This window comes from Mobula hypostoma, chromosome 1 (assembly GCF_963921235.1).
Source record: "Mobula hypostoma chromosome 1, sMobHyp1.1, whole genome shotgun sequence".
Lineage (NCBI taxonomy): Eukaryota > Metazoa > Chordata > Chondrichthyes > Myliobatiformes > Myliobatidae > Mobula > Mobula hypostoma.
In genome coordinates, this window is record NC_086097.1 from 32,730,115 (window position 1) to 32,746,912 (window position 16,798).

General features: G+C 40.5%; 1 protein-coding gene across 2 annotated transcripts; it reads left to right on the plus strand.

Moving 5' to 3' along the window:
• Nucleotides 1–157: 157 nt before the first annotated feature.
• Nucleotides 158–10,544, plus strand: gskip (gsk3b interacting protein). 2 transcript variants are annotated; one of them, XM_063045911.1, is made up of 3 exons: nt 158–310; nt 2,899–3,197; nt 9,824–10,543. In XM_063045911.1, exons 2-3 carry the CDS (start codon nt 2,934–2,936, stop codon nt 9,980–9,982), a joined length of 423 nt encoding a protein of 140 aa, XP_062901981.1. In that variant the 5' UTR covers nt 158–310; nt 2,899–2,933; the 3' UTR covers nt 9,983–10,543. The 2 variants fall into 2 exon arrangements, with proteins under 2 accessions (XP_062901981.1, XP_062901975.1); XM_063045905.1 differs by lacking the exon at nt 158–310 and adding an exon at nt 442–559 and having other exon boundaries at nt 9,824–10,544.
• The last annotated feature ends 6,254 nt before the right edge of the window (nt 10,545–16,798 follow it).

Sequence of the window (16,798 nt, forward strand, 5' to 3'; positions counted from 1 at the left end):
CGAGAAGCGGAACCGGCGGACAGACAGCTATCTGTGTTTACACCGCGCTTCCACTGCCCAGGCCTGACTCAGGCGTTAACGTCGCCTGCGCACCGTCACGCTGACAACACACCGCCATCTTTCAGACGGACGCAAACCCCTGCCCGCCAGCCCGTCACAAAGATGGTGGGCGCGTTTGTCTCGCGGTGGTGACGCGCTGCGTCGGCAGCACGACCTGAACATTAACCGTTTAGGTTTGAATCGGGAGGGCGCGGGGTCCTTGTTTTCCGTCATGGCGGCCATCCGCTAACCGTGTCGGAGGCACCCTGAGGTAATCAATGTAACAGATAAAGCAATGTGCCGCTTTGGTAGGAGAGCCCTAGGTTGGGTTATACCCAGCACCCGGCCCGGCATCGGACTGCAGGTTCCGGGTAGGGACGGGGAGATGTCCGGTGAACTAGCCGGTAGGATCCGGTGGGGTGGCACCGAGGGTGTCGGGTGGGAAGTGTCCGGTGACCTGCTCGGACATGTACTGCCGTGATGGTCTCAGTCGGTGATGGTCGCATCCAGTCGGGACACAGTAAGAACCCTGTAATGTTCCGTGAAGATGGGGGATAAAACCGTGTCCTGACCGGGCAGACTGACGGGCTCGGGGTTGAGGGAGAGGGGATGCGGATCGCCCGCCCTGGACTCTATTGACTCATAAATGGATAGCAATAGTAGGCGTTTCGGCCCCACCTTTCCTACTTCCCGGTACCGATGACGGTCTCATTGAAACACGGGGTCTGCGCGGTGGGGGGGGGGCGGAAGATGTGTCCCCCGCCTTGGTAGGCCAGGCTCTGGGGCCGCTGTCACTCCACTCAGGGACTGAGATAAGGGGCAATGGCTTCAGTTAGAGGGTAGTGAATCTGGGCCGTTCTCTGCCCCGGAGACTGAGTGGGGCTCAAGTACTGAGTTCATTCAAAATTACTGGAGGCACTTGATTCTGCAGATGCTGAGACCTGTTGCAATTTAAAAGGAACTGCTGAAGAGTCTAAGATTAATTTCACTGCAGAGAAGTGTATTGTTTGTGTCTGCGACCAACATAGTCCTAGGATGTGCTGGGAGCAGCCTGCAAGTGTCGTCGTGCTTCCAGTGCCAACACCGCACGTCCACAACTTACTAACCCTGACCTAAAATTCTTTGGTGTGGGAGGAAACCAGAGCACTCGGTGGAAACCCATGTGGTTACGGGGAGAATGTACAAACTCCTTATATTCAGTGACAGGAATTGAACCCCGATTGCTGGTGCTGCAAAGTGTTAAGCTAGCCACTCCCCTACCGTGCCTCCCCTTCAGTGGGTCAGGCAGCATCTGTGGAAGGAAGTGGATAATTGAGGCTCTGGCATCTGGATCTGAAATGTTTCAGATTTTCAAATATCCATTTCCCTTCACAGATTATGCCCAAGTTCCTCCAACAGTGGTATTTTGCTTTTCAAAGCAAATTTCTGAGTACTAAAGGAATTGAGAGAGAGGAGTCATAATGCAAATGAGTACTGTGTGGGTGTGTCAGCTGTCAAGAACCTATCTATTTAATCCCATTCTGAATTTTGTTTTTAAAAAATGATTTTAGGTTAAATGGTTGTATAAGAAATACTGCAGATGTTGGAAATCTGGAACAACACACAAATGCTGGAGGAACTCAGAAGGTCAGGCGACTTTATGGAGGAAAATGATCACTTGATATTTCAGTCCAAAACCTTATGTTGGGACTGAAAAGTAAAAGAGCAGAAGACAGAATAAAAAAAAGATGGTGGAAGGAGGAGGAGGTGCATGAGTTAGCAGGCACCTCCTTACCTTAATTCCTCTCTATTGTCAGACTCCATCTTCATCCATCTCTTCCACCTATTACCTTCAGCTTTTCATATCATTCCCTCATTTCCTCATCCCCTCACCTACCTACCCTCCATCCCCAACCCCCCCGCCCCCCCACCATCACCTACCTACCTTCCCCCTCTCACCTGGATTCACCATTGCCCACCAGGTCATACGCCTCACCCTCACGCCACTCTAGCTTCTGCCCTGTCTCTTTCCAGTCCTGATGAAGGGTTTTGGTCCAAAATGTCAACTATCATACTGTTATTTTCCTCCATAGTTGCTGTTTGATCTGCTGTTTTCCTCCAGTATTTTGTGTGTGTTAGTTGAAATCCTTTAAAGCTCCTGAATTTTTGTCTTTTCCATCAGCCCATTCTTAAATAGTGTTGCTGTATTTGCTCCCTTTCTGTCCTCTGGAATTATTCTAGAATGAAGCAAATTTTAGAATATCAACTACCAATGTATCTGATTTCTCAGCAACTGGTATCTGAAGCTTCTTCCACAGCATCTCTGGAAAACACTTGCCACTGAATGTATGCTGCACACAAATTCAGAGTTTATTTCAAAATCTGACATGGGAGTTTGATAGGTTAATTGGCATAAACTGAACAGTAGATTTGTTTGTCACTAGGCTGCCATTCTCGGACTCCGTTATTCTAGATGGATTCTACATTGCTAGTCTTCGATTATTACTTAATGAAGCACAGCTAGGACTGAACAGCTACTATGCAAAGCTAGGTTTTGGTAATGACATCTTTTATTTGAATCCATGAATTAATTCTGCAGATTAGCAGTATTTCTATCCTATTGGACAAATGTATCATTAAATTTCCTCAGAATATCTGGGAGTTGTTTTCCCCCCTGTTACCCCCCCCAATAGTTACCCTTGATGCACCAACTGATTTGCATTAATAGTGAAACAGTCTTACAGAGTGATCCAGAGTTTATTATGGGGGAACAAGGTGGTTTTGTGGGGTTAGTGGGCTGCTTTCCATGTCAGGAGGCAATATTAACTGGTTAGCTTACCTTTGAAATGATTGTGCATTGCACTTGTATTTGATTTACAGTCTCATCACGAGGAACAAAGTATTACAACCAGGAAATGGACTGTGATCCCCAGGTGTTGAACGGGTCAATGTTTAATGATTTCAGCAAGTTTGAAGATTGGGAAGAGAGAGACTTGGAGGGGGCAGACGTGAAGGATATGAGAGTGGAAGCTGAGGCAGTGGTCAATGATGTCAACTTTGCTGTTAACCACATGGCTGTCTCAAAAATGCTCCCAATAAGAGAAGATGTTGCCTTCATTAACGTAGAAACAAAAGAAAGAAACCGATACTGCCTTGAGCTGACAGAAGCAGGACTTCGGGTGAGAGCAGCTACTAATTCCAGATCATGATAAAACAGTCTTCACCTGAGCAAAGATTCTTTCCTGTTATATACATTTTGACTACCCCCCCCCCATACCTTTAACAATGGCTTTCTCTATTTTGACTTATTGGCAAAAAGCACATAAGGGATCTTCCCATTACTGTTGAGATTGGCGTGGGTAAATTTTATCTGTATTTTTGTTAAACAAACTACGTCTTCCTCCACAGTCTCTCAGAATGAGCTGTGAAGAGTTGTCAATGTTCCCTGACTCAAAAACTCTCCCCAGTTTACTTGAAGAGCAAAACCATGTTGTTGTTATCTTAAATCAGTCCAGGTCCAGTTCACCCTTCACCGACTGTGCTTGTTGAACTGCATTGGCTTCCAATCTTGTATTGCTATGATAACTAGATTTTCATTGTTATTTTCAATTCTGTCTGTGTTGCCCCTCCCCGAAGCTGGCTCTCTCCAGTAATATAACCCTCTGAAGTCAATGCACACTTCCAGTCTGGCCTAAACACACCTTATTTGGACTCAATCATCAGCAATCATGCCAATTATTCAGTTTTTAAGGATCTAACCTCCCAAGTTTCCCTCTTCAAAGCTCTTAATAAAGTAAGCACGCTTATTAAAATCTATCTCAGTCAAGGTTTTGGCCATTTGCTCTAACAACTCCTCAGGTGGATTACTTTTCTTAACATGCTTCATTTATGTTAAAGATGTTCCCTGCGGCCCAGGAAAATTCTTTTGCAGAAAATTACTGCATAATTAATGTCAACTGCTTTCTGGCTGGAATCTTTGAGGGGAGATCAGTTGTTAAGTTTATATACCATATTACTGGTTTGGTTAGATTCTTCAGAGTCAATAAAAATAGGGAGTTAAGCTGGGGGAATCACAATAGATCAGTTTAGGGGTATAAAGTGGGAGTAAGAGTAACATTTATTTTATTTTGAGATTAAAGGCTTATTACCTTTGATCATCAGGTGATTTTCTGGTCATTGTTGCTAATGACTAATTTTTTAAAAAATCATCTAATCATTAGTTCCAGATTATTAAATGAATTTAAATTCCACAGTTCTGGAGGGATTTGAACTCTTGTCTCTGTATTGTAAGTAATGACTCTGCATTATTAGTCTAGTGAGGTAGAGTTTTACAATTTGGGCTCCAGGTTGTATGTTTTGGCTAATTTCTGGGCACATTACAAGTGATTTCAAGATATTGTAGAACATGCACCCACTAATCTGTGTGGAAAATCTTGTCCCTCAGACCCCTTTTAAATCTTTCAACATTGCTCTCTAATTTTGAACCCTAGTCTGAGAAAAAGACTTTGACTATCTAGCCTATCTATGGCTCTGTATTTTTATAAACGTCTACAAGGTGACCACTTGACCTTCTTCACCCTATCTGAGCCTATCCAATCTTGAGCCCTCTAGACCAGGCAATATCCTTATGAAGGTTTTTTGCACCCTTACTAGCTTCATCACATCTTTATAGCATGGCAGTCAAAAAAGCACACAGTACTCTGGAGTGATCAAACCAATACTTTATACATCACCAGAAAGGCAGTAAAATCAGATCTAATAGCAAAGACTTGAATAAATACTAAAATGGGGAGAGAATTATTGTACTTCAGAATATATTCATGAAAAAGTATTAGATCTAGGAAATGAGTACAAAAGTTGGTGTTGCAGCTTTTTAAGCTCTGGTTAGGCCGCATCTGGAGTAATGCACTCAATTCTGGTCACTTAATTTTAGTGCAATGGAGGTTTTGGAGAGGATGCAGAAGAGGTTTACCAGGATACAGTGAATTAGAGGGGAGGTTGGACAAACTAAAGTTATTTTCTCTGGAGCATCCAAGGCTGAAGGGAGACCTGATAGAGGTTCATAAGATTATGAGGGGTATAGAATAGACAACTGTTATCTTTTCACTGGGTTGAAATGTCTAATACCAGAGGGCACGTTTTTAAGGTGAGGGAGGAAAGTTCAAAGGTAATGTATGGGACAATTTTTTAAAAAAGACACAGTGATGGCTGCCTGGAGCATGTTGCCAGAGTCAGATACAATAGAGGCACTTATGAGGCTCTTGGATAGGCACTTGAATATGGAGGGATGATGGACCATGTGCAGGCAGATGGGATTAGTGTAATTGAGCATCATTATCTTAATTAGTTTGGCATAACTTCATGAGCTCAAGGGCTGCTTTCTGTGTTGTACTCCCCTATGTTTTATATCCTTCAAGTTGAAAGAGTCTGTTTAATAATTCTAGCAAGTTCGTGCATTGGAAGGGGTAACGCAAAGAATGTGAAATGAAGGTTGAGGCAGTGGGACTAATTGAGCAGCAATTTTCAAAGAGTCAACACAAAACTGACGGACTCCTATGCTAAAAGATCCTGAAGTGCTGGTGGCTCTTGTTGTCTTGGCTTCTGAGACTGAATCTGTGATGTTGGATTACTGAAGTGTTAATCTCTTTCCCCGGCTCTTGGCCATAAGTTAAAAACTGGAGGTAGAAAATGTAACTGGCACTTGGATTGTAGTGTTGAAGTTAATAGCTAGAGTGAGCTATGTAATTGTATTTCTCTGCTACAAACCATTTATTTATTGAGAAAAATGTCGGAGCGCTTTGCAAACAAGTGTGAGAGTGTATCATGATTGCTAAACACATTGTAGCTCAAGAAAGGTAAAGGAAATGTGAGTGGCTAGCTGGTTGTGGAGAAAACATTGGGTAATGACATGATTATGGTGAATACCATAAGACATAGAAGCAGAATTAGGTTATTCGGCTCATCGAGTCTGCACTGTGATTCTATCCTGGCTGTTTTATTATTCCCTCAACCCCAGTCTCCTGCCTTCTCCCAGTAACCTTTGACACCCTTATTAATCAAAAACCTATCAACCTCTGTTTTAAATATACCCAGTGACTTGGTCTCCATAGATGTCTGTGGCAATGATTTCTACAGATTTGCCATCCTCTGGCTAAATAAATTTTTTCCTTATCTCTGTTCTAAAGGGATGTCCTTGTATTTTGAGGCTGTGCCCTCTGATCTGAGACTCCCACTATAAGAAACATCCTGTCCATATACTTGTAAAATTTCTCTGAATTCTTTCAGTCTTATGTTTATCTTTCCTGTATGTAGGTGACCAGACAGGTACACAATACACTAAATTCGACCGTGCCAATATCTTGTACAGCTTCAACATTATATCACAATTACTGTACACAATGCTTTGATTTATGAAGGCCAAAAGCTTCCTTTATGACCATATCTACCTACGATGACACTTTCAAGGAAATATGGATCTGTATTCCCAGATCCCTCTGTGTCCTACCACTCGCCGTGTAAGTTCTACACTGGTTTGTCCTCTTGAGGTGCATTACTTCACACTCTGCTGCGTTAAATTCCATCTGTCATTTTTCTGCCCTTTTTTCCAGTTGGTCTAGAAGCCCATGCAAGCTTTGATAGCCTTCGTTGCTGCCTCTGCAAATTTGCTGATCTAGTTTACCAGATTATCATCTAAGTCATTAATAAAGATGATAAATAATTATGGACCTAACACTGATCCCTGCAGCACACCACTAATCACAAGCCTCTAGTCAGAGAGACAGCCATCCATTACCATTCTGCCTTCTCCAACTAAGCCAACATTGAATTTAATTGACTATCTTAAATACCAAGCCACAGGACCAGCCTTCCAAGATCTTTGTCAAAGATCTTGCTAAAGTCCATATAGACAATGTCCACCTTGATGACCTCAAAGTTATAAGATTGGTTCGACATGATCTGCCATGGACAAAGCCATGTTAACTATCCCTAATTAGGCCCAGTCTGCGCAAATACTTATATATCCGCTTCCTTAGAATCCTTTCCAATAGTTTACTCACTACTGGCATCTGGCTCACTGGCCTATAATTTCCTGGCTTACTCTTGGAGCTTTTCTTAAACGGTGGAACAATATTAGCTATCCTCCAATTCTCTGACACGTCACCGTGGCGAAGGACACTTTGAATGCCTCTGCCAGGGCTTCTGCAATTTCTGCATGGGCATCCCACAAGGTTTGAGAGGACATCTCATCAGGCCCCAGAGACTTATTTGTCCCTATTCACCCATGAAAGCAAACATTTCCTTGTCTGTAATCTGGAGACAGTCCATGACCCTCTGATTCTTCTGCCTTAGTTCTATATAGTCTGTGTCTGTGTCCCAAGTAAGTACAGATGCAAAAAATCCATTCAAGATCTCCCACATCACTTTTGGCTATATGTATAGATTACCACGCTGATCTTCAAGAGGACCAATTTTGTCCCTAGCTATCCTTTTGCTTTTAATCTGTCTGTAGAAGCCCTTGGAATTCTCTCTCACCTTGTCTGCCAAAGCAATCTTGTGTCCTCTTTTAGCCCTCCTGATTTCCCTCTTGTGTTCTCTTGCATTTTTTTATATTCAAGTGCCTCAATTAATCTCTACTACCTTAATATGCACCTCCTTGTTTCTTTACTTGGGCCTCAATATCCCTAAACCTGTTAGCCTTGGCTTTTATTCTGATACAAGTAAACAAACTGTAATCTCAATATTTCACTTTTGAAGATATACCACTTACCAAGCATCACTTTCCCAGAAACAACCTATCCTATCCACCCCTGCCCGATTATTTTTTTTTTAATGATGCAATCAAAATTGGCCTTTGTTCAACTTAGAATCTCAGCCGGAGGACCAACCCTATCCTTTTTCATAATTATCTTGAATCTACTGGAATTACGATCACTGGATCCAAGGTGTTCCTCTACGCATACTCCTGTCACGTGCCTTGTCTTGTTCCTTAAAGTGCAATAGTCATACACCATAAGATTTCTGTACGTTAATGCCCCACCCTAACGGTCCTGCCACTTATTGTGTAATTTTCCCTTGCATTTGACCTCAAAGTGCTATACCTCTCACTTGTCTAGAACAAACACCATCTGCTGTTTTTCCAGGTGATTGGTATCTTGCTGTATCCTTCAATCTCCACAGTTCCACCATTTTCTTAAATGCCTCCCACTGATTGCCTGCAGACTTAACTTGAAAGTAGCTGCTCCCAGTCCAGTTCACAAGTCGGTACCCAAACAGTTCATGTTGGAGCTACGACCACAAACTAAGTTCCCAGGTGGCATAAGATGCCTAAAACTGTAGCCTCGTGTCAGCTGACAAATGCACACTGCCAGTCTTCCACATGCTCGTCTGTATATATGGGCTGTTCTTTGGGCACTTGTAAGCTGGAAAGGACTTGCAGGACTATTCATACACTTTATCAAAATGGTATTGTGGGCAAACTAAAAAATTCTGCCCACTTAAAGCCTGTTTATATATGGGAAGTTGGAATCCCTATTGTTACCCTAGTATTTTACATCCCTGCATTCTGCCAATAAATCAGTTCTGTAATGGTCAACCCAGCAGCATACCATTTTCCACACTGACCTGTCTGGCCTTGGCTTTCTCCACTGCCAGAATGAGGCCCAAATGAAAGAAGAACAATACCTCATATTTCTCATGGGTGGTCTACAGCCCAAAAGCATGAACATTGAATTTTCCAATTCATTTAGTCCTTGCTTCCTGTGCTCCCCTCTTTCCTTCTGATGCATCAGTGATCCTCCTGTTTTTGTTCCTCTTCCCCACCCTGGTTCCATCCATCCTCCACCCAAAGAATCCCCTTCGCTCCTGGTTCCATTTGCCCTTTATCTGCTCCATTGGTTTCCATTATCTCGGTCCTGAACAGATTCCAATACCTGCAGCATGTGTGCCTACTTATCACCCTCCAGCCTTTATCTCCACCTTTGCCATCCACTCCCTCCAAGTGACTCCACCTTCCTTTTTTTTTTACCTGTATGATTCCATCTATCACCCATCTGCCTCTGTCTTCTAACTCCACCACTTCGCCCACCTTGCTACTTCCTTCCATCATTCTCCACCCCTCCTTGGTACATTATCACCTACTACTAGCTTCTATCTCACCCCTTCCCTTCCTTATCCAGTTATCTTCCCTCTCCTTTGTCTTGGCCTGAAAGCTCAGCCATTCCTTTCCCATCACAATTGCTGCTTGACCCAGTGAGTTCCTCCAGCAGTTTGTTTTTGTTCTGCTCCAGATTCCAGCATCTGCAGTGTCTTGCATCTCCAAGTGATTGTACTCTTTTTGTTTCAGTATTCCACCTTTGTGCTCTCATTCTGAGAACTTTCCAGAATATCCTATGCAGTTATAGATTCTTTAATTAATATTACAAAACCATCTCTTGTATCCCCTATCCCAACCAAAGATTCTGTATCCTAAAATCTCAAGTTGGCTTTTTTTATTATTGCAAATTGTGTGTTATTTATTGTTACTCATTGCCTGCTTTCTAATATACTTAATGCATTTTCAAAGTTAACCATGGCCACCTTGGCCCTCATATCTAGTTTCATTCATTTAAATTTAAATTCAGATTGAACTATTTCGCTTTACAGCTAAATGTAAGATTATAATCTATGGTGATGCTGAGAAGCGTGTTGTCTTTTCCTGGGAGGTTTGGTTTTTCATTGGAAGAATGTGTGTAACTTTTTACATTTGCAACATCCTTCAGAACTGCTGGGTGAATGGTGGTGTACTGACCTGCTTTTTGTTTTCCAGGTGGTAGCTCATGGTTTTGACCAGGTTGATGAGTCATTGTCGATGCAGTATCATGAAACAATATACTCCCTCTTAGAGTCGCTCAGCCCTGCGTATCGTGATGCCTTTGGGAATGCACTTCTCCAGAGACTAGAAGCATTAAAAAATGCACAGGAGTAAGCAACCCTGTGTACAGCTTGTTTTGACTATCCGTTTCTCACTGTGATTTCTTTAGGTACACAAACTTCATGACCAAAGGCTGCATGCACTCTGCAGAAAGTTTACAAGTGGTTTGTTCTCTTCTGTGCTCATGCAGTGTTACCGTTAGTTACTTACAGCCTTTGTAAGTGCTCTTGTTGAATCAGAGCTGGAAAATGGAACAGATCCTTTAAGAATGGGTTGTTCTTTGTGATTGCTATGCAAGCAATGATTAAAGAGAAAAGAGCAGTGGGGAGTTTCAAAGTTGAGCAGAAACCAATGACCAGTATTTAGTTACATCACCAAGCATTTGATAGCCTTTCTCATCTCCCAAATTTGTTATTAAAATGTAGTTTAAATTTTCATGTAGTCTTTTGAGTTGTTAACATGCTTTAATTTCTGAACTTGAAGTAAATCCTGTGATTGTTTATCGCAGATTCCAAGTTGATGAAAAAATCCAACTTCAATTGTTAATGTGCACAAAATAAAATAAAATAAAATATTTTGGCCACGGCCTTGCTGTTTCTGTGCTGAACCGACATGAACCAATAGTGAATTACCTTTAGATTAATGTTCTTGGGTTCACTCCATTCACCACCAAACAAGGAAAGTAACTGAGCCTGGGTCTTTGGAAAATGTCAATTGACAATTATTCCATCATTACTCAGAAATTACCAATGATGTGGGTGTTTGAAGATTCTGACTTCTCTACACCCTGGGAAGTCTGAGGCAACTGCCTCCCAGAGACACTGGCCTTGAACACAAGTGAAGCTTACAGTAGTCACAAATGGAAGTGCAGGCAGCTAACAGTAACCTGTCACACAGTCAACTGCAAGATTAAAAACAAAGATTAGCTTTATTTGTCACATGTACATTGAAACATACAGTGAAATGTGTTTGGGTCAATAACCAACATAGTCTGAAGATGTGCTGGGGCAGCCTTTATTGGGCCACTCAGCCTAGGGGCAGAAGACATGCAGCTTTAGGCCATGCCTACAACCTACTAACCCTAACTAGAGTCTTTGGAATGTGGAAGGAAACCCATGTCATAACAGGGAGAGTGTGCAAACTTACAGACAGTAACAGGATTTAAACTCTAAGTGGCTGGCTCTCTAACTGCTATGCTATTATTTAAAGAACAGGAAGTTTTGTGTGACTCAGAAGCAAGACTAGGCCAACAAGCTCATCATTGATCCCTTTTAGCATAGTTTTCTTCCTGATTCAATTAATATCCAGACATTGTTAGAAGTAGTGAGTGAGAGAGTGACATCTTACAGGGCTGAAGCCATTTGAAAACAGCAAGTCCAGTTGGGAGTGAGTGTTATATGAGCCAATAAAAAGAAGGGAGATGTAAGAAAGAGTGGCCTTTGTTGGAGTGGGTCAGGCATTGGCTCAATGGACAGGCTAACGATGATCAATCATTTGGAATCATTTAGCTGAAATCAAAACATGAAAAAGAAGTGACATCGGATCAAAAGGTGTAGAATCCTTGTGGTTAGAGTTAAAAAATTACGAAGATAAAAGGACTCTGATGGGAAGTATATATAGGTCTTCGAACACCAAGGTGTGTGATAAATTACAATGGGAGATAGAAAAGGCTTGTAAAACGGGGAATGTTATGATAGTCATGGGGATTTCAATATGCAAGTAGGTTGGGAAAATCAGGTTGGTGCTGGATTCCCAAGAGAGGGAACTTGTAGAATGCTTATGGCTTTTTAGGACAGCTTCTGGTTGAGCCCACTAGGGGAAAGGTAATTCTGGATTAGGTGTTTTGTAATGAATCAGATTTGATTAGGGAGCTTAAAGTTAATGTTAAAATAGAATTCACCCTGCATTTGAGAGGGAGAAAATAAAGTCAGATGTATCAGTATTACAGTGGAGTAAAGGGAATTTACAGAGGCATTAGAGGGAAACTGGTCAAAGTTGATTGGAAGGGGACACTAGCAGGGATGACGGCAGAGCAGAAATGGCTGGAGTTTCTGGAGGCAATTCAGAAGGTGCAGGAGAGATATATACCAAAGATGAAGTATTCCAAACAGAGATTGAGGCAACCGTGGCTGACAAGGGAAGTCAAAGAAAGCATAAAAGTAAAAGAGAGGACATGTATAGCAAGAGTTAGTGGGAAGTTCAAGGATTGGGAAGCTTTCAAAGACCATAAGAAGGTAACTAAAAAGCCGTAAGGAGAGAAAAGATGAATTATGAAGATTAGTCAATAACATAAAAGAGGATACCAAAAGTTTCTTCTGCCATATAAAGAATAAAAATAAGGCGATATTAGGCCACTGGAAAATGATGCTATAGAGGTAGTAATGGAAGACGAACTAAATAAGTTTCTTGCGTCAGGCTTCACTGGAAAACACCAGGAGTATGCTAGAAATTTGAGTGTGTGGGGCAGAAACAAGTATAGTTGCTATGACTAAGGGGAAGGTGCTTGAGATGCTGAAAGATCTGAAGGTAGATAAGTCACTTGGACCAGATGGACTGCACAGTTCTGAAAGGGGTAACTTAAGAGATTGTGGAAGCACTAGTAATGATCTTTCAAGAATCACTAGATTGTGAAATGGTTCAGGAAGACTGGAAAATTGCATATTTCATTCCACTCTAAGAAGGGAGGAAGGCAGAAGAAAGAAAATGATAGGCCAGTTAGCCTGACTTCAGTGGTTGGGAAGATGTTGGAATCCATGGTGAAGGATGAGGTTTTGGGGTACTTGAAGGTAGGTGATAAAATGGGGCAAAGTCAGCGTGGTTTCCTTGATGGTAATCTTATCTGACAAATCTTTTGGAATTCTCTGAGAAAATAACAAGCAGCACAAAGTCGGTGGATGATGTACAGTAGCATACAAAAGTTTGGATACCCCGGTCAAAATTTCTGTTACTGTGAATAGTTAAGTGAGTAGAAGATGAACTGATCTCCGAAAGTCATAAAGTTAAAGATGAAACATTCTTTCAACATTTTAAGCAAGATTAGTGTATTATTTTTGTTTTGTACAATCCCAGAGTGAAAAAAAGGAAAGGAGCACCATGCAAGAGTTGGGCACCCCAAGAGATCTGAGCTCTCAGATAACTTTTACCAAGGTCTCAGACCTTAATTAGATTGTTAGGGCTATGGCTTGTTCACAGTCATCGTTAGGAAAGGCCAGGTGATGCAAATTTCTTTTTTTAAAATTTTTTTAAATTTTTATTTGGATAAGGAATTCACAATTATCATGTACTTTTTTCATACATATAACCTTTTCCATTTTTTTATATGTATAAAACTACAATTATTTATACATTCTTAAGTACACATTGAGATGATATAAAAGGAAAATAAACATTTAAATAGATAATTATGTACTGTGGTAAATCTAACCTATTAGGCTAAGTAATGAAATTAGTTGTTAAGAAAAATGGTAATAATAGTTTCCATACAACCCTTCTGGACCATTTCCACTGGTCCAAAATGTTGCATACAAGCCTATATACAAACCATTGTAGGTGTTTATATCCCAATTTGTTCGTGCTTGTTCCTGCCCGCAGACATAATTATCCAATCCCTATGTACTTATTTACTTAATTTTTTCTTTTTTTTTATCCCTTTCCCAAATCTTTCCCTTTACTTGTGTTAATTCTCTATTTTCCAAAAAAAAAAACAAACATTTAGACTAGGGGTGCTTACGTTAGCAATATTACTGTGTTGATGAGAAGAGCAATATAAATCATTAGGAAAGTCATCTAAAGTCTGCTCGCATTGGGGTTATATATTCAATCCATTTATTCCAGATTTGATAAAATGTTTCTTTTTGAGTTCTCAGGGAGTAAGTCAACGTTTCCATTTTAAATATTTCCAAGATAATTTCGTACCAATCTTCTAATGTAGGTGGTATTGGATTTAGCCATTTTCTAGTGATTGATTTCTTACTTGCCGCTAAGAGGGCCTGCAGCAACTTTATATCTTCCTTCTGTTCAAGGAACAATACATGCCCCAAATAGAGCGTCTCAAAGTTCAGAGGTATCTGGGACCTAAGTACCTTAACTAATGTTCTATGAATACCTTCCCAAAATAGACTTAATTTAGGGCAATCCCAGAAAATATGAAAATGATTTGCCTCCTTGGAGCCGCACCTTCTCCAACACATCACATTTGTATCTTTATATTTTTCCTGATATGGGGTCTTGAAGTATCTTATAATGTTTTTCCAACAATGTTCTCTCCAAGTCAAAGAATTAGTCGAGGACCATTGAAAGCTGCAGATTTTCCCCCAAGCCTCCTCTGAAAGTACCAACCCCGCTTCTTTCTCCCACTTCTCTTTAATATACAGTGTATTTACATTTTTAGCATGGGAGAGTGCATTATATAGGCGAGAAACTGATTTACTAGGTATTGAACTGCAAGCCGAATTCAGAATCTTGAAAAATTCTAATTCTACTGTTGATAGGTCTGTATATCTACAACTCTGGTTAACATAGTTTCGTATTTGAAGGTACCTAAAAAAGTCATTATGTTCTAGGCCATGTTTGTCCTGCAGGATTTGGAAACTTTGTAATACTCTTTTATCTATAAATGAGAGGTAGGTTGTAAGACCTTTCTTTATCCATAGCTCAAATCTTTTATCTCCTCTGTTGGGAAGGAATTCGGTATCATATGCACACCATCTAAAGAGTTTTAACATGTTATTAATTCCACATGAATTAACCACCTACTGCCATACTTTTAATGTAAGATTTATCCAAGCATTATTAAATTTTTCCAACTGGGCCATCAATCCTTTGTCAGCTATTGAGGCCTGAAGAGGAAAACTGTCAACTAATCCAAATTCTATTTCCTTCCATCTAGTCTTATATTCCCTATTACACCAATATAACAGAGGGGTTATCTGTGAGGCATAAAAATAATTTCTCAGGCAAGGAAGAACCATACCTCCTCCTTCCTTCCCTAACTGTAAGGTGTTATATCGAATTCTAGGTTTCCTTCCTTGCCAAATGAAGCGGGAAATCCATTTGTCCCATTCCCTGAATTGATTATCATCCACCTCCACTGGTAAAGTACGGAAAAGATATAGTAACCGAGGAAGAATATTCATTTTTATAGTATTTATCCTTGAATTTAAACTTAAAAAGGGGATAAGATTCCATCTATGCATATCTGCTTTTATCTCTGAGATTAATGGCCCATAATTTACCTGTGACAGTGTTGAAAGATCCTTCGGCAGGGTTATTCCTAAATATTTTAATGATTTAGCTTCCCACTTAAGATCGTATGTATCCTGCAATTTTTTGGATGGTGTATAATTTAGGGACATAACCTGCGTTTTCTTTACATTTATCTTATAACCTGATATTTTCCCAAAGTCATCCAACAGTGTAAACAATCCTATAAATGATTTTTCTGGTTCACTCAGATAGACCAAAACATCATCTGCGAATAACGCCACTTTCTGTTCAATCCCTGCCACCTTGATACCTTTTACGATTTTGCTCTGTCTTATTAGTTGGGCAAGTGGTTCAATATATAGCGCAAAAAGGAGAGGAGAAATTGGGCATCCCTGTCTAGTGCCTCTCTCTAAAATGAAGGAGTCAGAGAGGTCCCCATTTATCTTAATTCGGGCTGTAGGGCTGTCATATAGAGTCTGAATTACTTTAATAAACCTTTCTTGAAAGCCGAATCTTCCTAACACTCTGTATAGGAATGCCCAACTAACCGAATCAAAAGCTTTCTCAGCGTCCAATCCTACTACCATTGTCTCTGTCTCGTTCTTATTAACCTGTTCTAATATGTGCAGAGTTCTCCTTATGTTGTCCTGTGTTTGTCTTTGTTGAATAAATCCAGTCTGGTCTAAATGGATTAGGCCAGGTAAAAGCTTTTCCAATCTGCGCGCTAATATAGATGTAAATAGTTTGTAATCTAAATTAAGAACACTAATTGGCCGATAATTGCCACATTCTAGATTATCTTTACCCTCTTTAGGAATAACTGAAATAATCGCTTCTCTCCAGGAAGGTGGAGTTTCTCCTCTCTGCAAGATCCAATTAAAGGTGTTAAGTAGTAATGGGGCTAACTGTGTCTTCAGGGACTTGTACCACTCTGAGGTAAACCCATCAGAACCCGGGGACTTTCCAGCCTTTAACCTAGAGATGGCCACGTTCAGTTCTTTGACAGTTACTGGTTCTAATAAACTTTCATTTTGTAAATCTGTAAGTTTAGGTAGATCTAAAAAATTCAATACACTGTCTATATAGGGCTCATTGGGGGCCCGGGGTTGGGAGTACAGCTCTCGATAATATGTTTCAAAACTCTCTTGAATTTTCCCTATTGTACTCTCCACAAGCTTTGTCTTTGGATTCTTTATTTTATGAATTGTATTGTCTGCTTGTTGTTTTCGTAATTTATATGCTAATAATCTAGCTGATTTACCTCCTACTTCATAATTCTTTTGTCTCAGGTAAAGAAAACTTCTTTGAGTTTCCAACGTATAAATATCATCAATTTCACTTTGCAATTTCCTAATTTCCTGTTTTCGATTTGAATTACTTTTGTTGCTATATCCAACTTGAAGTTGTTTTAATTTTCCTTGAAGGTCTGCTAATTTTTGTGCATTGATTTTTTTCATGTGAGTAGTAATGGAAATAATTTTCCCTCTCAGTACAGCTTTCAATGTATCCCATAAAATCACTGGTGATGTTTCTCCCGTGTCATTAAGGTCTAGATATTCTTTGATTTCTCCCCTTAATCTCTCCATTACTTTCGGGTTATTGAGTATATGTGAGTTTAGCCTCCATAGTGTTTTCCTCATTTTCCTTTCCAGGATTAGAGACATA